The sequence below is a fragment of the Saccopteryx leptura genome, chromosome 6, assembly GCF_036850995.1.
Source record: "Saccopteryx leptura isolate mSacLep1 chromosome 6, mSacLep1_pri_phased_curated, whole genome shotgun sequence".
Classification (NCBI taxonomy): domain Eukaryota; kingdom Metazoa; phylum Chordata; class Mammalia; order Chiroptera; family Emballonuridae; genus Saccopteryx; species Saccopteryx leptura.
In genome coordinates, this window is record NC_089508.1 from 144997221 (window position 1) to 145023612 (window position 26392).

At 41.5% G+C, this 26392-nt stretch overlaps 1 protein-coding gene across 4 annotated transcripts in view; it reads left to right on the top strand.

Annotated features, from left to right (window-relative positions):
* The window catches only part of SLC26A3 (solute carrier family 26 member 3), a 46335-nt gene that overhangs the window by 10325 nt on the left and 9618 nt on the right, over nucleotides 1–26392 (top strand). For all 4 annotated transcript variants that reach the window (XM_066341379.1, XM_066341377.1, XM_066341378.1 and 1 more), the window contains 12 exons: nucleotides 955–1065; nucleotides 1254–1429; nucleotides 2699–2863; nucleotides 4265–4417; nucleotides 4819–4901; nucleotides 8699–8846; nucleotides 8940–9053; nucleotides 9163–9240; nucleotides 23512–23607; nucleotides 24885–24991; nucleotides 26055–26124; nucleotides 26216–26308. In XM_066341379.1, coding sequence (XP_066197476.1) covers nucleotides 955–1065; nucleotides 1254–1429; nucleotides 2699–2863; nucleotides 4265–4417; nucleotides 4819–4901; nucleotides 8699–8846; nucleotides 8940–9053; nucleotides 9163–9240; nucleotides 23512–23607; nucleotides 24885–24991; nucleotides 26055–26124; nucleotides 26216–26308 — 1394 coding nt within the window. The remainder of the gene's footprint in view (nucleotides 1–954; nucleotides 1066–1253; nucleotides 1430–2698; nucleotides 2864–4264; nucleotides 4418–4818; nucleotides 4902–8698; nucleotides 8847–8939; nucleotides 9054–9162; nucleotides 9241–23511; nucleotides 23608–24884; nucleotides 24992–26054; nucleotides 26125–26215; nucleotides 26309–26392) is intronic.

Consider the following 26392-nt stretch of genomic DNA (forward strand, 5'->3'; position numbering starts at 1 on the left):
GTATGGATAGACCACATTTTGTTTATTAATTTTTTAATTTACTTATTGACTTTAGAGGAAAAAGGAAGGGAGAGACAGACAAACAGAAATATTGATCTCTTCATGTATATGCCCTGACTGGGGATCAAACCCACAACTTTCATGGATCAGGACAATGTTCCAACCACAAGTTGTTATCCAGCCAGTACCTTTTGGGTTGTTTTTGTTTCTACTTTGTCGCTATAAGGAATGAACAGGGTGTACAAGTTTTTGTGGGAACGTATGTTTCAATTCTCCTAGGAGTATAATCGCTGTGTCATATGGCAACCCACTAGCAACATATAGACTTAAATTTTCTTCACATCCTTGTGAACACCAGTTATGTCTGCCATTTTTAACTGTCCTAATAAATATAAAATGGTATCTCATTATGGTTTTGATTTGGATTCCTTGAATAACTAATGATGTTGAATATCTTTTCATGTGTTTACTGGTGATTATAAATCTTTCATGAGATGTCTGTTTAAATACAGTATTTTGCTTTTGATAATTAGGTTGTCTTTTTATTGTTGAGTTGCAAGGTTTATTTATATATTTTGGATACTAGACCCTTAGTCAAGATATTATTTACAAATACTTTCTCCCATTCTATGAGTTGTCATTTTGCTTTCCTTATAGTATCCTTTGAAGCACACATTTAATCTTTTTGAAGAAACCCATTTTATGTTTTTAATTTGATTGTTTATGTTATAGGTAGCTTTTCTAAGAAACCATTGTCTAATCTAAGATAATGAAGATTTACACCTATGTTTTCTTCAAAGAGTTTTATAGTTTTAGCTCTTACATTTATATCTTTGATACATTGAGTTAAAGTAACATTTTTAGGATCCAATCTTAAATACTTAAAGAATCTAATGAGAACTTCTATGATTCCCCTTGCATGAAATAAAGACCCTGACATTTGTGTGTATACAGGTTTAGCATATGCTCTGCTGGCCAACATCTCTCCAAGCTATGGGTTATTTGCAGCCTTTTTCCCAATCATAATCTACTTTTTCTTGGGCACCTCTAGACACATCTCTGTGGGTAAGTGAATTTCTGGGCTCATTAATGCTCACACTGCCTTTCCTTTATAAATTCCATTAGCCATACATTTTATCAGTTTCAAATTATGCATAATGCAGAAGAGTCATAGTTTCTTGTGAAAATTAGGACTGAAAGACAATTGTTTTAAGGAGACATTTATTGACCACAATTCACCCTCTATTAATTAGGTCCGTTTCCAGTTCTGAGTGTCATGGTGGGAACAACAGTTATGAGATTAGCCCCAATGGCCAATCCAGTTGCTATGAATTTCTCTAATAGCACAATGAGTGATGATGATCCGTTACTAAATGAACATAAGGTGATGGTGGCTGCCACAGTCACAGTTCTTTCTGGAATCATACAGGTGAGCACTTCCTCATGTAATCTACCCTCCCCAATCTGTGTGTCCTGACTGGCACACATTTTTTTGATTTCCCTACTTCTTGCCACCCCCTCCCCATTCTTCCATTTGATCTATAGCCCTCCTTCCATAGCCCATAAGAAATAATATAAGAAGGGTCACTCACCACAACCAGAAGTGGAAGAGCAGATTCATATTGCAAAGATGAGTGAATGTGGATCTACAGAGAGGGAAAAGTGGAAACAGCACATGTGGTGAAAAGTAAAATGCTGAATTCAATACATACCTGAGAATTAATAGTCACTAAATATAACTCTATATGCCTATATGGAAGTACCAGTGAAACTGGAAGCTTTGGAATATTTTTCTTTCTAATTCCTCAAGGACTATAATCTAGTTGGAAGGGATTGGGGTTTTGAACTTTGAACTGTCCATATCAAAGATATGGGACAAAGTTGAAGAGGTTTATGGATGTGACTAAAACCTCTCTCCCAAGCCACACCATTGCTGATAGTAAAAATGTCACAGACTCCTCAAGATGTTTCCCAAGTTAATGAATAGTGGTATTATTGGTAAGACCTTTCCTTAAAGAAAGAGTCATCTTATACAAAAGCACGAGTGGTGTGTCTTATTGACAAACAGTGTGGTCAGTTCTTTCTAAGACATTTCTGAATATAATGCCTTTGCATGTCCACTGTTCTGGCTGCATTCCGGGGACATGAATGGAAAGGAAGGCCAGGTATCCAAGGGAAGGAAAATCCATCCATTCACTTGGTTTCAAAATATGATGTTTGGAAGCATTTAATCATTTTTGCCCCCAGTTAAAACTGAGCACCTGGATGTCCAATATGCAGTTATTTATTTCTTACCAAAGTCAAGCAGCCTGTTTGAGGGAATAAGAATACAGCTAGAAAGTGTAACTTAAAATTACCTAGGAAAATTTTTGAGGACTGAGGCTAGATAAGATTCTGCTATGAAGAGTTTATAGGTAAGTCTTCTGAAGATATTGCAAGTTTAAAACGGGAGGCAGATAAGCCTGTACTTTTGGAGTGTGATAGATTTGCATGCTATTTGAACAGCATGTACCATTCCACCTTGGGGGATGAGGTGGAGGAGGGAAGGTGTTCTGGGAGGCTGGGACTCATGCTACTTTCAGACACACATGAACAGACTGAACCTTTACATTGTGATCATTTCAGTTGCCGATCTTTCAGGTTAAGGAGCTGTACTCCGAATCCATACTAACAAAGGCCTTTGCCCTTCTCCTTCCAGTTGCTCATGGGGGCTCTGCAGATTGGATTCATGGTGATATATCTATCTGAGTCCCTCATCAGTGGCTTTACCACAGCCGCCGCTGTTCATGTTTTGGTTTCTCAACTCAAATTTATTCTTCAGCTGAATGTTCTTTCATACTCTGATCCATTTTCAATTTTCAAAGTAAGTATTCCTTTTGCTTAAAAAATATTTAAGTATGTGAAATTCACTATCATGTTTCTGGGAGTACTTTCCTTTCGTGCCTTTACCGTGGGGCTTACCTACAACTTCCAAAAAACAAATGGGTTATGAAATTTATTCACATTAAGGAAAAGTTAGTACAAGAGAACAACACTGAAAATCAACCCCATCTGCTGTATAGCTAATGTGAACAACAGAAACAAAGTACTGTTTCTCTTATATTTGACTCTTAAGTATTATTAAAAAGAAAAACCTACATGCGTTATTAAAAGCTTTAATATTTTGTCCCAAGTTTTTTAAATTTCCTCAAAATCTTATTTTGAAAAAAATGTGTTAATTGAGTGATAATGCTTCTTTATTTCTAAAAGGCAGGTCTCATTCTTTTAGAATGGAAGTTCTTGTGACCATTGTAGGCATCGCTGTTTATAAAGCAAAGGAAATTGGCCAGTGTGTAAATAGGACAGCAGTTCTTTCCTCCCACAGAGGATGTGCCATGGAACAGACAGTGCTCTTATCTCTTTTGATTTTATTTATTTGAGTTCCCTCTTTTTTTTCCTTGGTGAGTCTAGCTAAACATTTGTCTATTCTGTTTATCTTTCAAAAATCCAGCTCTGAGTTTCATTAATTTTTCCTGCTGTCCTTTTAATCTCTATTTCTTTTATTCCTCTCTGATCTTTGTTGTTTTCTTCCTTTTTCTAACTTTGGGCTTATTGGTGCTTCTGTCAAGACAACCTTTAGGAGTCTGAAATAAAACTTGTGCCATATTGGAGCCAACACTCTCTCACTCCCCTCCAGAGCTGTTCCAACAGTGGATGGCTCTAGGAGCAACTCGTTTGGGTCTGCCTGAGCTGCCCGAATCCCATGGATATGAAACCCAGCTGGCTTTGAGAATTAAGGTTACTCCCGTGTAATTAGCCAGGTAACTCATTTCCAAAAGTGACACGAGGAGTAAACTAAGAAATGTGAGGGTTCTTAACTTAAAAAAGGAAAGGAATTAAGGGATAAATGCTGAGGAAAACCTATCAGGGGTCAGAGGTTATTCCCTGGATAGAGCAATAGTGATGATTGTAAAATAAAAATTGATGGCCAAAGAGACCTAAAAGCAGAAGAGGCCACTTTTTAAAATGTGAAAAGTGTCCAAGAAAATTTGACACAAGCCAAAGAGATTGCCAGCCAAGATGCAAGAAGCATCCCTAAACCCTCACGGTGCTGAGGCAGTGGTACCCTTCTCAAGAGCAGAGCAGAGACGCTGTCAGTCTATGTCAGTTCTTTTGTTTCAATGCTTATTTTTATCTATTTGGAAATAATTGAATGTCATATTTCAATTATACATTGGTATAGCACATGACTGGTTTTTGTTTTGTTTTGCTTTTATAATTTTAGGTACTAAATTCTATATTCACACAAATAGAGAAGACTAATATTGCAGACCTTGTAACATCTTTGATTATCCTCTTCATTTTATTTGTGGTTAAAGAAATAAATCAATGCTACAAAGCCAAACTTCCAGTGCCCATCCCAATTGAACTCTTCATGGTAATTGATCATCTTAAGACTTTCTTTCATAATTCTTTAGCCTCTTATTTGTATGTTGAAAGCCCTTTACCATCTGTGGATCAGGAAGTTTTAGTGGGGCAGATGACATCTCTTCAGTTTCTGGGTCTAATATTTAGTCCAGTTTTATCCTTATTCAGAATTCAAGAATTTTCTCTTATGACTTTGGTATATTCTATCCATTTAAGAGAAGGCTGGTGCTATGGTTCTCAACTCTAGTGGGATATTAGAATTGCCTCAGGACTTTTATAAAGTAGCAAAGCCTTGGCTTGAGATTCTTATCTAATAGGTCAAGGGGTGGTATTGGCAATGGTATTTTTTTGGAAAGCAAGACTCTTGGGTATATCTCACATTTCTAACTTGGGTAATTTGCAACTTTGCAGACTGTGATCGCAACAGGTATATCCTATGGCTTTGACTTTGAAAACAGGTTCAAGGTGGCTGTGGTTGGGAACATGACACGAGGGTAAGTGTGTCTTTCATGATGTTATCTCCAAGCACTAATGAGGTAGCAAGCAGTACTTACTGAAGACAACCAGCTGAAGTTCATTATCCATGTCAGAATCCTTCCTACATCTGGCATTTATAAGGAAAGCTCCATACTCTCCTTCTAGGAAGGAGCCACAAAGGTCATAAGAGTCTGCAGTATTTAATTGCAGGAAGTCCCTCCTTAGGGAAGAACTCCCAAACCAGATGAACAAGGACTCAAACACAAGTAAAAGTGAGGTAGTAAAAGTAGAAAAGTAGGCACTTGAACCTGCTTCTCCTCATAAAAAACAAAGAAGCCAGGAAGGAAGGAAGGAAAGAAGGAAGGAAGGAAGGAAGGAAAGAAGGAAGGAAGGAAGGAAGGAAGGAAGGAAGGAAGGAAGGAAGGAAGGAAGGAAGGAAGGAAGGAAGGAAGGAAAGGAGGGGAAGGAAGGGAGGGAGGGAGGGGGGAGGGAGGGAGGGAAGGAAGGAAGGAAGGAAGGAAGGAAGGAAGGAAGGAAGGAAGGAAGGAAGGAAGGGGGGAAGGAAGGAAGGAGGGAAGGAAGGAAAGAGGGAGGGAAGGAAGGAAGGAGGGAAGGAAGGAAGGAAGGAAGGAAGGAAGGAAGGAAGGAAGGAAGGAAGGAAGGAAGGAAGGAAGGAAGGAAGGGGGGAAGGAAGGAAGGAAAAGAGAGAAAGAGAGAGAGAAAGAAAGAAAGAAAGAACCAAGTGAAACCAGATTTCCTTGTCCATAAATTATTATAAACAATATGTAGTGTTTTGTTTGAGGTTACTGGAGCCAAGATCTGACAGTTCAAAAGAGACCCTGAAGGAACAGCTGGCATACTGCCCAAGCCATCCAGTTAGCACACTCTGTCCTTCCTTGTGATCAAACTCAAAACAAGATCTAAGCAACTCCTGCTACAGAAGGGTGGGAAGTCCAATTCCTATGAGGAAGTTGACAGTGTATCCCATTGCACTTATTGAATTGAGAAGGGAGATCCATACCTGTGCTCTCTCTTCTCTCTCTGCCCCCTGACTGTGGCATCAATTTCTTCTAACTTGCTTCCAACAAAGGGTTGTGTTCATGTTTAAAAAACAAAGACTTACCTCCCTTCCCAAGCTTAAGAATGCCACGAATCAGATTCTATACATATATGCATTGTTGACTTAAAAATAGTCAACTTCTTTTAAAATCAAGTTTACATTTTTTCAAGCAAAAACATGTTTTTATCAGCAGATATTCATGTGTTACACTTAGTGAATCTGAAACATCACTTTTAATTTAAAATACTTTAAAGTAAGAATTAGGTTGAAGCTGAAAGACTATTTCCAGGGTTTCTTTCCACACTGCAGTTTTCAAGTAATTACTCTTTTAAATTAAAGGAGATCTTGTCAGAAGGGTTTTGGAAATAAAAGATAAAATTAGCAGCTCTGTTACAATCTTAGAGACTTTACTTCAGGAATATATTTTAAATCTCAATAGACATCACTCCACAGTGCATGGGGGTGGGGAAGAGGGGATTCACATTTATTAATCATTATATTCTACAGAGAGGCAGTGTAGCTTGGTAGGCAAGCTCACACGTTCTAGCGGCAGAGGGCCTAGGACTTACTTCTGACTCACTTCATCACCTTGGGCTCAGGGAGTTTGGTAAATAACAGAACCAAGAAATGAACTCACTTTTTAAGAACACTCTGTCTAGGGTGTTTAGAGGCTAGAACAAATGAGTAATAGCTGATTTCTGGTTATTTTTATACAAAATACAAATTTTAATTTTAATTATATTACTAATTTTAGATTTACTTAGTAAATAGTATTCCAAGCTGACATTCTGATTCATGGTAGTTGTAGAATATGAAATAATAGTACTTCTTCAAAGTAAAGCTGAAGATTTTTTTAGCATAGATAGTCACAAAGCGCAAACAACAATTAAAACGAGTTGAATGGAGCCTTGCCGGTGGTGGTGGAGTGGATAGTGTCAACCTGGGATGCATCAGGTCCCTAGTTCGAAACCCCAGGGTCACTGGCTTGAGCATGGGATCATATAGTTGCTGGCTTGAGCCTAAAGGTCATTGTCTTGACCAAGGGGTCACTGACTTGGCTGGAGCCCCTCCCCTCCCACCCCTCCGATGTATGAGAAGCAATCGATGAACAACTAAGGTGTCGCTACTACGAGTTGATTCTTCTCATCTTTCCCCCTTTCTGTCTATCTCTCTCTCTTTCTTTCTCTTGCAAAAAAAAAGAGAGAGAGTTGAATGGAGCCAATTAACCCACCTCCAAAAAGCTTTAGATGTATACACGAGCTGTGCATTCGAATAAGTTGCTGTTGAGTTTGAGATGTATGTACCACTTATAATTAACAAATATCATTTAACAGTTCTAAGTTCATGAGGCATAAGTATAAAAGTGTCCTTTGTGAGTTGAACTTGACCCTGACGCAACATCATTTTAAATGGAAGCCTCTCCCCACCAGGCCACTGCCAGCTCCCACAGTCCTGTGGAGCCCCACAGAGTCCAAGGCCCTTCCGTTTGCTAAGGGTTTTCCACAAAAGGTTGTTATTCAAGGGAAAAAGACTTTCTTTCTTGCATTGCTTCCTGATTGTGTTTCCTCAAAAGCCTTTATCCATGGGTAACTAGTAGAAGCATCATAGGCAATGTTTTGCCACCCGGTGTAACAGTGCAAGTGCTACCTAAGATATTTTGCAAGAGGTTTATGGGGATATAAGTGTACATTATAATATGTTTACACTAACAAAATTATATCTGGTGTACCACTGTCATTGGACTGTATTTACAATCTTATATCAAATTCAAGCAGTGTTGTTTTTCAACAATAAGATAACAGATTCCAGCATTTTCTTTTGTGCTAAATTCTTGCTAGTCATGCTCCAAAGTGAGGCCCGGTTCATCCTAGATGGCATTTATTCATTGATTTTTCCCAACAATTATTGACCACCTGATATATACCATGAGGAGGGTCAGTTCTGCTCACAGAATAATAAAGCAGCCACAGTCTCCACTCAGTGTCTGGGTGGAGAGTTGGCTGAGGGTGGGTGCAGATTGGCAGGTATTAAGAGTGAGGGAAACACAGAGAATCTCTCTTTCCTTTACCTTGGTGGCGAGGGAGGAGTTTCTAGAATAAAAGATGAGGGCCCTGGCCGGTTGGCTCAGTGGTAGAGTGTCAGCCTGGCGTGCAAGAGTCCCGGGTTTGATTCCTGGCCAGGGTACACAGGAGAAGCGCCCATCTGCTTCTCCACCCCTCCTCCTCTCCTTCCTCTCTGTCTCTCTCTTCCCCTCCCACAGCCAAGGCTCCATTGGAGCAAAGTTGGCCCCAGGCACTGAGGATGGCTCTGTGGTCTCTGCCTCAGGTGCTAGAATGGCTCTGGTTGCAACAGAGCAACGCCCCAGATGGGCAGAACATCGCCCCCTGGTGGGCGTGCTGGGTGGATCCCGGTCGGGTGCATGCGGGAGTCTGTCTGACTGCCTCCCTGTTTCCAACTTCAGAAAATACAAAAAAAAAAAAAAATGAGGATGAGGGGAATGGTTCAGGCAGAGGGAACAGCAAATTAGAAGCTTCCAAGGTAAGAGAATGGGTGATGCCTCTGAGAAGCAAACAAATAAAGCTGGGTGTGGTTGGAGTGTAAATTCTGGGGAAGATAGTGATTAAATAGCAATGGGGAGAGGGGATAGACTGGGCCTTTGCTAAGGAATTTGGGCTTTTTCTGGGAGCAAATAGATGCTATGGAAGGTTTATAGGTAGGCTGGTAACATTCAGGCTTGCTTTACTTTAATTTCAGATTTCAGCCACCTATCACACCTGACATAAAGATTATTGAGGAAACCATTGGGGACAGCTTCAGCATCGCCATCGTTGGCTTCGCAGTGGCCTTCTCCGTGGCCAGTGTCTATTCCCTCAAACACGATTACCCAATTGATGGCAATCAGGTAAATCTGCAGCCCATGCTGGTCTAACTCGGCCACTTTAGATAATATTCTGTGTGCACAATATCAGTGATGCGGCTTCTGTTCCCTCTTCAGGAATTAATAGCCTTGGGACTGAGTAACATAGTCACTGGGTCATTCAGAGGTTTTGCCTCGAGCACTGCGCTCTCCAGATCAGCGATTCAGGAGAGTACTGGAGGCAAAACACAGGTATGCAGTTATCTTGGGATCCTTGTGGGGCAGGGGGTCCAGCACCAGTCCCTAGGGAATGCGAGCTGAGGAAAGTAGGCTTGTGACGGGAATGTTCTTATCCACACAGGTTGCTGGCATTCTCTCTGCCTCCATTGTGCTGATTGTCATTGTAGCCCTCGGAAGTCTTCTGGAGCCGCTACAAAAGGTAACACCCTCCTTTGGGTGCTGTTTCTCTCCTTTGGGTGATGAATCAAAGGCCCTGGTTCCCAAACTCTGGAAACATAAACTCAGTGGGAAAATGAGGTAACTGCAAACTCTCAAGTACTCTTCTCAGCCAATACACTATGGGCCAAAAAAACTTATTTTTTTCTTGGGGGCATTTTATGAATGTTAGGAATGTACATGCCCAAAAGACCTTATCTACTTTACTCTTCTCCTATCCGTAGCCCAGAGTCTGATTAATGTTTAGACATAAAGACACCTGGTACTGTTGCAATGTAACCTGCGAGTTTCATAAAGACTCCAAGTCCAGATGAATTTTTGAGGAGTTTATTAGCCAGCTAGCTACATGGGGCTATTAGCCAGCTAGCTACATGGGATACAATCCCAAATCATGTCGGGCCTAATACAGTTCTGAGCCTGCTTTTATACAAAATCAAGTACTGGTTGCAGTGGCTAAGGAGGGGCTTGTGATCCCTTTGTCTAGAGGTATATGTTACTCTCATGACTTTAGGGTGAGTCTGAGATAGGAATTCTTGATTAAGGTACATAAACATTGTTTTCTAAGGTTTTCAGATAAGTTCTATCTTCTTTGCTCTGTGGCAAGTGGCCCCAGGCACCCTTTCTGAGAATTCTAGGAATTATCTAACCATGACTAGATCACTCAGTTGCCCTTGTAAGCTAGAAAGCTCCTGCACTTTTCTCTTGCCTTTCTCCACAAAAAGGAGGGGTAAGAGGCCTGACTTTTCCTCTTTAAAATGGCGTTGCTAATGCTAAGTTGTACAGTTCTTTGGCACCTTTCACATTCCCCACTGGTTTTATATCATGGGTCAAATCCTTGACTCATTCACCTCTACGAGGTGGAGGTGGGGTGTAAGTGCCTTGGAGGATCATTAATTTGTAGTTTGTAGCTGCACAGTGATCTCTATCATGCTCTTTATGCTGTTCACTAGCAGGGGCAACAGACACAGAACTATCAGGCAAGTTCCTATAAGCAGTAAGACTGCTTCTATTAGGGTTTTGAACCCACCAAAGGCTGAGAAACACCCCCCAAAAAAGGTTATCGGGGTTCTATCCGCACAGGCACATGTGCCAGTTTTGTCATCTTCTTGACAAGGTCCTTAACCTTGACAAGGTCCTTAATAGATGCCTGGCCCTGGTCATCTATTTTCAGGCAACAATCTAGTGAGATTGAATTTTCTATACACTCCTCCTTCTGCTGCTAACAGATAGTCTAGTGCAGCGGTTCTCAACCTGTGGGTCGCAATCCCGGCGGGGGTCAAATGACCAAAACACAGGGGTCACCTAAAGCCATCGGAAAATACATATTTCCGATGGCTTTAGCCACTGAGAAGCCACGCTACCGTCTGCAGCAGCGCTATTCAGCTTGAACACACGCTGTTATGGACGTGCGTTCCAAACTGAATGCCTGCGGTCATGCGCAGAGGTGATGTGATTGCATCATCCATCCGGGGCCTAAGGGGTGGGGGAAGCGGGGAGAATGCTCCACAGCGTGGCCGCTCGTCCATAGCAGCGCATTACGTGTGTCCGGCGCTTGCTGACGTCATCAGTGGGCGGGTGCAGCAAGCGCCGGCGGAGAGGCAAGAGGTGGAGAGCCAAGAGAGCCTGCTGGTGTAAAAAAGGTTAATAATGTAAAAACAGTACACACACCATACACACAATACTGTGTAAGTGTAAGGTGCTTTGTGTGTAATCATTACACAGTACACAAAGCAGCTTACACTTACACAAAGCACCATACATTTACACAGAGTGAACTACATCGGTCTTATACTATAAGAGACCACTATCAGATGTAGTTCACACTGTTCCCCAATGTATAATTATCTCCCATATCTCCCACTATTTTCCCATATTCTGAATGAGGAAACTGCTGAAATCAGCGGTTTCCGGCATTGAATCTGCCTTCTATTGATTTCATTGGGAGTGTGGCGAATTTTGTGGAAGAGAGCTCCTGAGAATCTCGGGTTACCACACAATCCGCCACAGCCTCCTTTTTTTTTTTTTTTTTTTTTTTTTTTTTTTTTGTATTTTTCTGAAGCTGGAAACGGGGAGAGACAGTCAGACAGACTCCCGCATGCGCCTGACTGGGATCCACCCGGCAGCCCACCAGGGGCGAAGCTCTGCCTACCAGGGGGCGATGCTCTACCCCTCCGGGGTGTCGCTCTGCTGCAACCAGAGCCACTCTAGCGCCTGCACAGCCTCCTTTTGATTTCAATAAGAGGCAGAGAAATGACAGTTTCTGACACATTTCTTCCTCTCCAAGTCAATGGGAGGCCGCAGCAGATTCCGCTCAAATATAGAGCATGTTGCTCAATTTTTTTCACGCTAGAACTTTTCCTAGAGCAGAAAAATTCCAAAGGTGGAATTCACCACCCCCAATAGACTGAAAGAGGCCTCACACTGAGGAATCTGCTGTGCGGATTCTGCAATGTAAAAGATCTGCCTCCTATAGAAGTTTATTGGGGGTGGCGGATTCCACCTTTGGAATTTTTCTGCTCTAGGAAAAGTTCTAGCGTGGAAAAAAATTAAGCAACATGCTCTATATTTGAGCGGAATCTGCTGCGGCCTCCCATTGACTTGAATAGGAGAGGAAGAAATGTATCGGAAACTGTCATTTCTGCTGTACAGGGGATCTCTCTTCTGCAGAATCCACGGGTCTCTCATTGAAGTAAATGAGATGTGGATTCCACCGCAGAAACCGCTGCTTTTTAGTGTGAAAGAGCCCTGAAAGATACCATGCTGTGCAGAAACTGCAGTGTATCCTATGATGTAGTTCACACTGTTCTATATAGAAAACTTGCCACTAATCTGGAAAAAACAGATCCATTAGTTAAGCAGCTATTTACGGAATGGTAGCCCCAATACACTAGGTAAGGAGGTCCATTAGTAATAAATATTTCTCAATATATAATTAAATATTGTTTTGTGATTAATCACTATGTTTAAATTATGTTTGATTTGTAGCAATGAGAATACATAATGCATATCAGGTATTTACATTCCGAATCATAACTGTAGCAAAATTACAGTTATGAAGTAGCCACCAAAATTATTTTTTGGTTTGGGGTCACCGCAACATGAGGAACTGTATTGCAGGGTCACGGCATTAGAAAGGTTGAGAACCACTGATCTAGTGCTAATCTGTTTTGATAAATGGTGTTTCTCATCTGAGTTTGCTGATGTGCAAGGAGGGTTAGGGCTCTCCCAGTCTCATTGGTAATAACTTCCAAAACTGCCTGCAATCAGATAATCCAGTTAAACATGTAAATGGGGGTGTGGTGCCCCCAAGATCCATCCTTTGCCCAGGTGGCAGGTCCATAGTATTGGATTATCTGCTCTGGGGGCCACTCAACATTTTTCCAGTCTCCTATCTGGAGTTCTCTTTTTACCCATTGTAAGGGCTGTGGAGCTGGGTAGCCAAGAAGTTCCCCTGTTTTCAGAGGCAAGACGAAAAAGGAGGCTTTATCATACCTATTACACAGCTTCCTTCCCAATTCTTGGGGAGACAGGTATAAGCTCTGTTCCCACAGATCCAGTAAAGTCCACATGGTGCCATCCAGTCTCTGGCCCTGCCTGGGTCCCACTAGGCTCCAGTTAGCTCAGGGAACCTGGCCAATGGATTTCTCTTTGTCTGGTTTCCTCACCACACACTCTGCTTGGAGGTGGCATTATAATACCGTGTCCAAGGCAAGTCAGTTCTCCAACTGATCCAGTCAGATCTCCTCCTCCTCTGGCTAATAAGTGCTGCCCTATGATACTATGTTTTAAATGATATGATACTATGCTGCCCTATGATACCATTGGCTGTCATCAGAGGTGCAGGGGGTCGTTACATTTGGCCTAGCCTCTGTGGGAACTAGTTCCTTGGTTTCCCACGTCCATTTGTCCCCCATAAGAGTTCTCTACATACATAGAAAGAGGTGACATTTAGGGAATGGGCTATCCCCTCAGCTGTCCTTAGGAATAAGTTCTTAGTTGACTGTGGGGGTGGAGGTAGAGGTTCAGTTGCTTCCTTATAAAAAGACATATACTTGGAAGGCTTGTGCAGGATGGTCCAGTATCTGACCTCTAATAACAATTGGAACAATGGGATCTAGCCAGCCCTGTCCCATCAATGCCAAGTGTTAGCACTTCTCCAGCCTTCCAGTGGGGGGTTAGAGGATTGGTTAGGATCAGCTCTAAGGATTACACCCCTGTGTGGTGCAGTTTGACAGAGCTACCCCTCTCTTAAAATATACTTCTTTCTTTTTAGAGGTGACTTTTCCCAAGTACTCCATCAGACACATGACCAATAGTAACAGCTTATTCCACAGGAGTAGCTATGAGCACATATATACTTTTCATTTACACTATAGCTCTCTCTTACCTGGGAGACCTGCACCCCTTTTCTGTGTGATTTATAGCAGCACATGCATCAAAACATAAGGTGAATTGTTCTGGCTTTCCTTAGACCCTAGTTTGAGTCATGGTTGGCCCAACCTTCCATCCCCAAACTCCTCCTCCTTTTGCTATTTTTCCCTCAAACACTACTTCAGTAGGAGGGTCTGTGGAGCTATAACAGATATTGGTTGGTCATTCCCTGGGTCACATAATGAATATTGAGTCTGATTATAGGTACAGGTCCCTTTCTGAGTTCCCTCACACTCATAGAAGCTATAGAAAAGCAAGGTGGTGGAGACCTTTTGGCCTTCCTTTGTGATATGAATACACAGTTCACAGTCCTCTGTCCTAGTTCCCCACCCTCCCCAGAGTCTAATTATAAGGAGCCCTATGGGGAGGTTCCTCAGGCTTCGGTCATAAGTGGACCAGCCAGCTCTCGGTTCGTGGCTGGAGCAAGGCATGTTGTCCTTCTCAGGGTCAACTTACAAGGGTAGGTAGGGTCAGTCTCTGCTGTCCATGAGGGCATCTCCGCTGGGGCTGCAGGCTTCAACCGGCTGTGATGAATCCAGGCAGGTATGCCTTCTACCTTGGCAGCAATGGGAGTGGTCAGGATCACAGTGTGTGGACCCATCCACGTGAGAGTCAGTCCTTGGGTAGTGTACTTCTTTACCCAGACTGGAAGGGATATACTGGATCTCCTGGCAGTGCTGGAGGTGCCTCTTAGACAGTCTTTTGGACAGCCTGCTGAGTAATCTGCAGACCCTGTAAGTATCATATTTAAGGAAGAAGTGGTTACTTAACTCAGCTTTTATTTCTTCTCTGGGTTTTGGTGATAAGGGAGGGGGGTCTCCCAAACATTATTTCAAAAGGAGTGAATCCTTCCCTTTAGGGGGTGTACCTTGCCCTAAGGAGGGTAAGGTGGGCCTCTTTTCATCAATTTCAAAAACAAATTTGGTTAATGTTTCCTTTAAGATCCAATTCATGCATTATACCTGCCCTGAACTTTGGGGCCTGTAGGCACAATGTAATTTCCAATTAATATTGAGTGCCTTTTCTACTAGTTGTGAGATCTTGGATACAAATACAGGCCCATTATTAGACCCAATATTAATGGGCAAGCTAAATCTGGGAATAATTTAATATAGCAATTTCTTAATAACTGTTACTGTGGTCTCATTTCTAGTAGGAAAAGCTTTTATCTATTCTAGAAAGGTGTCAATTACTTCATAAAATTTATTTCTAAATGTTCACCTGGAAAAGTTCCTCTCTTCTTGTTTCTCTTTATAATTTCTTTACTTTGCTTAGTATTTATTTGGGCACAACACTAAACACTCGAACAATCTGCAGTAGATTCTAAGTCTAACTTTTCTAATTATTTCTTCTTATTTTTAGTTGTGTCTTTCCTGCTGGCAAAATCTTTTTCTAATTGGTTGCAAAAAAAACCTTTTGTAACAAGGGTTCTAGTAAAGTTACTAAAATTTCCTAAAAACTCTACTGGTTTTAGGGCTATCTTATTGGTAGTATCATCAGCTGCTTGGTTTTTCTTGAGTTTCTAGGGAGTCCCCCTCTTTTGGTGCCCTGGACAGTGAATGATGGCCACTATTTCAGGGGAGCAGACTTCTTGCATTGTTGGGGTAAGGGTTTGAGCCTCACTTTTGTTAGTTCTTAAGCCTTCTCTTGATGGCCCCTCTTCAACTGTGTCTGTCTTAGGTTGTTCCTGCCTTCAGGAATCTTACCAGTCTTTGACTAATCAGCCATCTTAGGGGCCAAAAAGAGTTATGTGAGTGAGGGAGGAGCAATGTCCCTTCCAAAATGCTTAGTTTTTTTTAGCAGCTGATGTTTCTTCCTTTTTAAAAAACTTATAATACATTTTCTTTCTAATTTCTAGAGCTGAATGCTATCTAAAGGCTAAGTAGACTGCCTTAGCATTTTCTGGTGCCTCTGGATCTAGAGGTGCATAGACTCTGTAAGCTTTCCATAGTCTAAGAAAGTTGCAGGGGTCTTTTCAGGATCCTGAATAACTTCTGACACCTTAGACAACTTTATGGTTCTTTTTCTTAGTATCTTCCCTGATCCTGGACAACAGAAACTGGTGGAAAGTGTCCAAAATTCCCTCTCTTGCTTGGGTGTTAGGGTCCCGCTTAGGCCAGGCAACCAGAAACATTTTCTTGAGGTGGTCTTGGTTGTCCTAAGTGGGGAAGTATATGTACAGTACAGATTCTAACAGTCCTGTTAGGGCTTGAGGCTTCCCCTAGAAAGGGGATTCTGAACTTTCTAATTCTATAGGTCACTTGGGAGAAAGGGATTTAAACTATGTCCTATTACATCCATGCCTCTAATTCTAAAGATCTAGTTAAAACCATCAACTGAATGACCAGTACTTCATAAAATAAATCTTATACTCTACTTCATCATAAATCCCTTTTACATTCTAAGAAAACATACCTTATTTATGCTGTAACTTTATGCACCCTAACAGAAAATGTCCAAAAAGCTCAAGAGAAACAGATTTCTGTTCATATCCCTTAGCCCTTTTAATATGGGCACAAAAGTTAAATGTTTCCTACTACCACAATTAGTCATCTATTTTCTCCTTTCCACCTACTATGTTGAGAATTCTACCATTAATCAATAGTAATATTTGTCACTCTGGGTTTGGTTACTTAATATTGAACAATAGTGCTTCCATGGTCTACATGCTCATGAGCAGACTGGACCTTACCCCTTTAACTGCTTCAGAAATGATAATAAGCTGAACATTTATACACTGTATAAAAAGATATTATTAATAATCATTACATAGCTCCTAATATTTAAACCAAGATTTTAACATCACAGGGCTATGAAATTGCAAATAAAAGGGAGAATTAACAAAAGACTTTTGAAATAGTATGCATTTCTAACATAGAAAATATTTTTTCCACAACAATGGATCCTTGGTACAAAAGGAAATCTTCATATTTGGCAGAGTATACAATTTTATATGCCTCATAGTTCAAATTTATTACAATTTACAATAGTGGATTGTAAACTACCACCCCTCAATGAACCACTAATTTACTGAGAAAAATAAGGAATGGTCAAAATGCACTCACTATTTCATAGCTATCCAGCTGGCATAAGAGATGCTAACACTCTTTTTGACCTACAGTGCTTTACACCATCAAGTCAATATAACGGCCGGCTGGGGTGCCTGGGATTCCTGGTGTGTAAGGGGGAGCAGGCGCCGGGAGCTGTGCGAGGAGTCGCCACTTGGCACCACTCCTTGGAGCATAAGTGAGCACAGCAGGGGTCTTGAACACTATGGAGGCGGCACTATCCCTGCTGCTTTTTCCCTTTTTTTTTTTTTTTCTTTTTGCAAACTTGGCTTCTTTCTCTGCCTCATCTCCAGAAGACATTAGCAAAAAAATGGCCCCTCCCAAGCAGGAATGTAATTCAATCCAAAGCAGGAATGTAAATCAATCTGCCACTTTCAATCAATTGCCCTGCTCTGAGTGACTGCCCAGCACTATTTTTAACAATAAAAGTAGCAAACTCAAAAAACACAAATTTTACAAACTCATTTTCCCAATAGCAGGCTATTCTAGTTCACATGAGGTCCTCAATTTCCACGGGGACATAGTAACCCCATAATCCCCTGAGAACCCTTTCTTACAATTCTTGACAATCATGGTTAAAGCAGTGGGTTTCCCCTGTGAACCTCATGCCTCCCATGTCAGACAACAATTATACCACACGAAGGAATTGGGGAAGGGTAGGGGAAATTTGGAGGGGATCCAATGCTCTCTTTGGCCCTGTGGGAGAGAGTCAGAACCCTCTCCTAGTGTCAGTCTCATTTATTCCGCATTCATTCTCTTTCACACAACTTCTCACACACCAGTGGAGGGCGACAAGTCACTACTCCTAACCTATGGAGGGCCTATGTGACTTTCATGTCTTAGGGAGGGGAATGAGAGAAGCAGCCAGGGGGTCTGGTTTTGATAATCCCATCTCTCATGATCTTATCACGCATAATCCTATCACTCATGATCCCATTACCCAATCTCCTTCCTGAAGCTTTAGTTCATTTCAAGGAACTGATAACCAGCAAGGTCCACATCTATGGTTTGTTATCTTCCAAACATTTCCATCTGGCCTTGTTTTCTTTTCTTTCTCTAAGATTCTTCTAAAGAAAAGTTCTAATCTTTTCTTCTCTATACTTCCTCCAGCACTCTCTTAGGTCTTTAGTTAGTTTTAGCTTTAAGCAATATAATATTTCTATAAATTTTGCTTTGCTATTTTTTATAATTTGGAGCTTTAGAATAGTTTTCTCAGAGTTGATTTTCAAAAGTGACAACCATCTGCTGAGTCCACCTTGGGATATTCACTCTCCTTAGTATAGGCCAGTCAGTATACACCCCTGACTAGGTCAGACCTGGAGATGGACAAGGTTTCCCTCAGCTTCTGGCAGACGGCCACTAAACCATATGGAGTTTACAAATTTCCTTTCACTTTGTCCTCTCATTTTAAGCCACAAATTTCCAATTGAAATCGCCTCTTTAAGACTAAGTGCCTCACACAAAAGAGAGATAGGAGCTAACAGAAAAAGCAATTTCCTCTGGGGAAAATGGGACAGAGAGCCTTAAAACTAGAGGTCTTAGATCCAAGAAAAGAGATCTAGCAAATCCAAGGAAGGTGGCTCAAACTAGAAAATGACACAAGAGATTTCTCTGACGAACAAAGAGAAACTTCAGAACAGGCCATTTACCACGTATATTTATATTAACACCTGACCTTTTAGACACAGTCTGATGAACAAGACAAACAAGAAACAGGGAATGCCTCGTGAGGAGTCACTCAGGTGTCTGCCTGGCAGTGTCCCTCATGGGAGCTTAAGCATCTCATAGTATTGGTGGAGCCACAAACTGGAAACTCAGGTGCAGGCACCAGAGATCTGCATTTACACACCAATCACTCAGGGGTTTTTAAACAGAAATAATAAGAGCGAAGAAAGAGATCTCAAAATGGACAGACAGTCCAAAGGTATCCCAGGAAGTTCGAGGAAGGACTTAACTCAGTCCCACTAATGTCTTCTCTGAGAACACAAACAGACATGTCCCAGGAAGTTTGAAGTAGGACTTAACTCTCTGCCAACATCTTGGCCTGGAGAGCCTATTGCGTAAGTCCAATCATGTCCAATCTTTTTTCACAATAGTTCCAGATTGACTAGTCACAAACAGAAAAGCTAGAATTCAAAACAGACAGAAATCTAGAATTTAATAAAGCAAAATATTTGCTTTACCTACCTCCAGAGGTAAAATTTACAATCCTTGATTTCTGTGCCAAATCATCAAATTTTAGGGACTGGGAGGTGTCTGCCAAGAAATTGTTTGAGACTCACAGGGAAACTGGAGCTCTGGAACGTCTCAGGGGGCGCCTCTCCTAGAGATTCAGCGAGATCAGGCAACCTTCCAGAGAGGCCAGCCGGTCCAGGTGTCTCTATCCAGTGACGCGGAACACCAGAATCTCGCTGGGGCCTCCAGATGTTGTCATGTAACCTGCGAGTTCCATAAAGACACCAAGTCCAGATGAATTTTTGAGGAGTTTGTTAGTTAGCTGGCTAGCTACATTGGGCACAATCCCAAATCATGTAGGGCCTAATACAGTTCTGAGCCTGCTTTTATATAAAATTAAGTACAGGTTGGAGTGGGTAAAGAGGGGTTTTTGATCCCTTTGTCTAGAGGTATACGTTACTCTCATGACTTTAGGGTGAGTCTGAGATAGGAATTCTTGATTAAGGTACATAAACATTGTTTTCTAAGGTTTTCAGATAAGTTCTAACTTCTTTGCTCTGTGTGGCAAGTGGCCCCAGGCACCTTTTCAGAGAATTCTAGGAATCAGCTAAACTGTGACGAGACGTTCTTTTAAGCTAGGAAGCTCCTGTATTCTTCTCTTTCCTTTCTCCACAGAAAGGAGGGGGTAAGAGGCCTGACTTTTCTTCTTTAAAATGGCATTGCTAATGCTAAGTTTTACAGTTCTTTGGCACCTTATCACAGCACTGTGGCTTCAGTACAAATTGACTGAAGTGGAGGTTTTTGAAAGGCTGAGGTGATCAAATCAGAGAACGGTGCTATCAGCTACACAACCCGTTCTCAGGAATCCACCCTGCAGTTCCCAGAGCTTGGCTTGACTCCAAGACCAAAGCTGTCGGATGGCAGATGGGAACATATAGCTGATCACAGACATGCTCTGTCCTTGGCTCCTCTGTCCATTCCTGAACTGAAATCTCTGAACTTTAGGTGAATGTTTTATAAACTGCTGCCACACCCAGATGACAAACCTAACATCAGACTCTGGAAAGCACAGGATCTCTAGGAAAACCAACCAACAGTTAAACACATTGTTCTTTGTGGTGTTGATATGATTGTGAAGCAGGATGTAGAACCGGCTCTAGAGTCCTGTGGACCTGCTTCTGATCCGGGCTCTGCCAAGTATCTGTGGGCTTTTGGGCAAAGCACTTAACTTCTCTCAACTTTAAGTTCCCCATTTGTAAAATAGGGAGGGAAATAGCACCCACATCACAGAGTTGCTGCAAAAATCAAATAAAATAAGTAGGTAAAGTACTTAGCTCATGGTGTGGCACATGATAAACCTTAATAGCTTATTGTTTATTATTAGTCAATGAGCATTCTATTATGCTTGTGACTACAAAGAACATAAAAATATGACAGCCAACCAGGGTTTATTGGTTGATATCTAGATCTTTTTTCTTGTGGGTTGGTAGCAGGAATATGAATTTCATCCTGGGTTTCTGGATTCCCGGTGCAGTCACCCAAAAAAGAAAGCCTCACTAGCCAAATCTGTCTTTAACAGTGCAGAGTACTGTTTGCCAAAAATAGGAATTCTCCATATGCTAACCTGATTTCCAAAGGAATGGCATAAATGGAATATTTTTATAAAATATTCTATTTTATAAAAAATAGAATAATGTGTATGTCAGTAAAATAAATGCATATACAGCCCCCATACAGAGAGAATTCTGCCCTCTTATATTTCTTCCAAGTGTGCACTGGGCTCTCCCTCACCCACATCAACTGGGAGAAACTAAAGAAACCATTGCCATATAGAATCTCATCTCTCTTGTGAATAAACAATACGCAAGGACATTGTCCAGGATGTAAATCAAAACTCTTTCCATAAATGATTCATGTGACAAAATCTTCTTAGACCATGTGTCTATAATGACCTTGTTTCACCCAACATTATGGGGGACAAAATAACCCACAATGATAGCTAATAATGAATGTTTCCTGGGCACTTACTAACTAACCATCATTAGAGTTCTAAGTATTTTACATGTATTTAATCCTTTATATTAATAACAGTGAGATACCAGTAAAATTCCTCTCTATGGCTTCTCAGTGATCTGCATCTTTATTTTTTAAGGGCTCTATTGTGTATGTATTTCATTTTAAATAGTTTCAAATTGTTTTCCATGGAATACTGACCAGGTAGGAAATGATGCCTAATAAAAAGAAAATTGTGTCTTCTGCTGTTGGTACTGGACATACTTTATGCTAAAGTCCCCCAATGCAAAAGGTTCATTATAGAGTCTTATGGAACCCTCCCCCAGCCACCATAGTGATGACATATTCTATAGTGTTGTATCAGAACAGCAAGAAACAGATGTTTTGCCATACAATTAAGCAGCCAAATTAACGAGTCTTTATTTTAAAGCCAGCGACCACACGGAGACCTAAGTTGTTCAAATCATGCGGCCCCAAACACAGTTTAGGGCTAGCTTTTAAAGACAAAATTACATACTGATTGGGGTATGGGGAGGAGGGGAAGCCTAGCAGTAAAACAAAGCAGTGAAACAAGCTTTCTTACAATGTTTATCTATAAGATTAATTCAGGGAGAAACATTCTGGGAACACCTGCAACCTTGCAGAACCAGCCCAAGGCCACAGCCTGGGAAAGCCGCCTCAAAGCCAGGGGTAGGGAGTCTTTCAGAAAAAAGTAAGTTCTGCTAAAAGTCTTTGTTTTAGGGAAAGTGAGTTCTGCTAAAAGTCACTTGTGCTAAGAGCCTTCTTTTCTACATTTCAGTAGGTATAGTATGATAATCAAAACTGTACATTGACATTGCTATAGTTCTGTTAACTAGATTACAGACTTTTTCCAGGTTTCATCATTTCTTTTTTGTTTTAAGATTTTATTTATTGATTTTACAGAGAGAGAAAGGGGATGAGAGTGAGAAGTGACAACTTATAGTTGCTTCACTTTAGTTATTCATTGATTGCTTGTCATACATGCCTTGACCAGGCAAGCCCAGGGTTTCAAACCAGTGACGTCAGCATTCTAGGTAAGCACTCTATCCACTGTGCCACCACAGGCCAAGCTCACTATTCTAATTAACATTTATTTGTGTACAATTTCTTTTTAAGGTTATTTAAAACACCATAGGTAGTCTTCTAAACAATTTCCTGTATTCACAGTGAGTAAAATGAACTAGTTAGGTATTAAATTGTGTTACTGGTAAAAATAAAAAATGCCCAGATCAGTTAAGTGATTTTTTTTTAAATTTTTCTGAAGTTGGAAATGGGGAGGCAGTCAGACAGACTCCCGCATGCGCTCGACCGGGATCCACCCAGCACGCCCAGCAAGGGGCAATGCTCTGCCCATCTGGGGCACCGCTCTGTTGCAACCAGAGCCATTCTAGCGCCTGAGGCAGAGGCCACAGAGCCATCCTCAGCACCCAGGCTAACTTTGCTCCAATGGAGCCTTGGCTGCGGGAGGGGAAGAGAGAGACAGAGAGGAAGGAGAGGGGGAGAAGTGGAGAAGCAGATGGGCTCCTCTCCTGTGTGCCCTGGCCGGGAATCGAACCCGGGACTCCTGCACGCCAGGCCGACTCTCTACCACTGAGCCAACTTGCCAGGGCCAGTTAAGTGATCTTTAGATATAAAAATAAAAACTTGTTTGGTGTTTCTTTGTACACTGTGCTTTTGTGGTATGAAAGCAATCAGCATGCAAATTCCAAGTCCATTTGGAATGGGACAGCTTGAACAGGGGGCCAGGGCTAGGGATATGTTTCTATCATTGTGTTAAAATCCAGATAAGAAAGGGAGCATTCTTGTCCAGTCAGCATTTCTCACCTTGACCATCATTGTGCCTCTGAGACTTAGGACCTCACTGGGAGCGGTGGGGAATCAGGAGCCTCCGGTGTTGCTGCAGCAGAGCCGAGTTCTTTGCCCAGATCTCTCAGTGAATCTACTCTCCAGTGGTTTCAACATCAGGGCTTTGGAAATATTAATTCATTAGCTCATGTGCTCATTCATATACTAAGCCCCTGCTGTATATATCTAACAGAGAATGTGACAGATATGGGTCATGCTGTCCCAGAGAGCATGCCTCAAACCTTTGTCAAATTCCCTGTGATCTTCGGCTTCTTCCAAAATGGCACAATTGCTGAACAGCATCAAAGTTTTTCATTCTTATTCTAGGACCCCAAACTCCCTAAACCTTTTTTTTAAACAAGGAGCACCCCCCTTTCCACCTCTAAGACCCACGTTAGACGATCTCTGATTGAGAAGACTTTATTTCCACCATATATCTTAAGATCTGCCTTTCCCTGTCCCCAGGTACAGGCTAGTGTGTGTTGTCAGCTCATCGATGGCATGTCACTGTCATTGTGGTGGGGACAAGGTCATGCATGGCAACAGGTCAGCGTCTCAGACCTGGGCACTGCACACCGGAACAGGGCGTGCCCTTTGTTCGGAGGCCCTCTGAAGGACTTGCTTATCTTCAGCCTTCACCTTTGCTTCTGCCTGGTGTGTCTGGTTATCTGAAAGCACATCTGCAGTTTATGTTTTCACAGTCTGTGTTGGCAGCTCTGGCTCTCGGGAACTTAAAGGGAATGCTGATGCAGTTCACGGAAATACGGAGACTATGGCGGAAGGATAAGTATGATTGTGTAAGTAGAGGCAGCGAAATGCTGATGTAAAATGCATGATTATGTTATTGTAAACTAAGAGAAATTTTATTTCAGTATACCTGTTAAAGTGACCTTTGTTTTATTTACTATCATTAAACTGCATACTCTAATGATCATTCTCTGGGATTTTAATTTAAAAAGATGGGCTTCTTGCAAGTAGGAAATGTTCCAGGAAACAATAGTAAACAACTTCCTTTGATCTTTTCTTCATTACATCTTATGTGAGTTACCAGAGAATCTGTGAAAAACTTAAATTACAAGCATTACTTTTGGAAATACTCTATAAAGGCTCTCATTGCTCTCAACATGACTTGCTGTGAGAAGCAGAATGCATAATTATATTAGGGTCAAAGTCTGTGGCATAAAAATGCTTAACATATACTGTAGTACTTTACAAGCATAAAGTAATAAACTACATTTGGTTTACTTTTTTATTCCTGATAGATAATTGTTGGGGGGTCTTCACACCCCTTTGGCATACTAAAATTCTTATAGAGATCATAGCCATTAATGAAATCAGCAGTACAAGAGTAAGAGATTAGTATATTATACACCAACTATTTCCTCATTTTAAGGAACAGCAGCTGGTTCTGGAATTTTATTTTATTTTAGCAAGAGAGACAAAGACAAAGAGAGAGTCAGAGGGAAGATAGGGACAGACAGACAGACCAGAAGGGAGAGAGATGAGAAGCATCAGTTCTTCATTGCAGCACTTTAGTTGTTCATTGCTTTCTCATATGTGCCTTGACTGGGAGGCCCCAGGTATTTCAGTGGCCCCTTGCTCAAGCCAGTGACCTGGGCTCAAGCCAGCAACTTTGGGCTTCAAGCCAGTGACCTTTTGGTCTCAAGCCAGTGACCATGAGGTCATGTCTATGATCCCACACTCAAGCCAGTGACCTCGGGGTTTCAAATCTGGGTCCTTGGCATCCCAGTTTGGAACTCTATCCACTGCACCACCACCTGGTCAGGATGGTTTTGGAATTTTAACTGTGATAGACTCATCCATTTCCTTACTTGGATCAGGATGGGATTAGCAATGGATACACTCTCTTTGGATTTTTAAAATATCTGCATGTGTTTCTGTGGTTCAGAACCTAAACCAGCAGAAATGACCTCTGGAGGCAGGTCCATTCTCCTGAGCACTTTCAGTCTCCACTGTGGTCTGTAGAAATTCATGCTTTCTCATAGCAATGGACCTAAGACGTTGTACTTGAACCAGACTCAATTGTAGTGTATATGTTGTCTTCTTTTTGCAGCTAATTTGGATCATGACCTTCATCTTTGTCATTGTCCTGGGACTTGCTTTAGGCCTGGCAGCTAGCGTGGCATTTCAGCTCCTGACCATCGTGTTCAGGACCCAATTGTGAGTGATTGTCACACTCTGTATCTTGGCAGACTTTGACCAACCAGTGTCAGAAAGAGAAAAAACTTGTTACTAGTTAAGGGAAAAGTAGTTGAGCTGTTAGGCATGCAAATTTATCAAGATTGGCCAGTCAGTTCTTCCTCAGGCTGTTCACCCATGAAGGGCAATAGAATGGCCTGAGCTTAGAGCATCAGCCCAGTCCCACCTGCTGATGGTCTGCTCCCTGCTGCACTCCATTCAACAAAATCATGTAAATTTCTTTGCCTTAGACTTTTTAACCACAGGAACATGTTACTGAGAAGATTGTAAAATTCTCCACATCTGGTGGAGAGCTGTTTCTCTTTACAGGTTGTAACCTTGTACTCCCACCTGAAAAACATAGAGCTGAATTAAGAAAATTTCTGAAAGGCCCCTCTCATCCTAGAATTTCACAAAAGCCACTTAGAATGATTGATTCTTAATAGTCATCCAGTCCCAACTCTTTAAACCACTGCATATAATGTTACCACTATGTGGTCACTCAGCCTATGTAGATTAGTTATGTGACAGAAAAATAAGGCTTCTAAGGAGCCTAAGGAATTCTAAAACAGAGGGTTATCATAGTTCTGTATAATGTATTGACCGATGGAATACACTTACATTGCGATGTTTCCGCATTCATTTACTCATTTATATCTTCACTCATTTTGTGGGGGTTCACCAAACATAGGGACAAACTAAGTGGTGATAGGCAAATCATTATACTTCTCTATGTCCTCATCTATTCAGCTGGGTAATCATATCTGCCTTATGTCACCAAATAACTGATATTCAGAATCAAAACGGCAGAGGCATATAGAAGCACTTTGTGAACTGGAGTATGGTCGATGGGAGGCACTGTCTTAGGAGCTGTGGAAGAATCAGTAAAACAAGACCTGCTTGGCCTGCAGGGTCTCTGATGACATGATGAATCTTTACATTTTGAAAAGTGACCCTGTTTTGGTATGCTAGAAACATCAGTGTTAGCCTCACAAACCTCCCAAATGTGTATGAGTGATTCACATGGTGTTGATTTTTTCTACAGTCCAAAATGCAGCACACTGGCTAATGTTGGAAGGAGCAACATCTACAAGAATAAAAAAGATTACTCTGATGTAAGGAAGCTCCATTTCTTACATTGATTTGCTGACTGATGCTGATATGAATCTGCTGGGCACCATCTAACACTGCTTCTCTGCCTTACAGCTGTATGAACTGGAAGGCGTGAAAATCTTCAGATGCCCATCTCCTATTTACTTTGCAAACATTAATTTCTTTAAGCAGAAACTTATTGATGCAGTAAGTTTAGAGACTATCAATTCCTTCTTGTAATTCCACTGAATATCTATATAGAAACACAATGTTTGTTTTGTGACAGGAGAA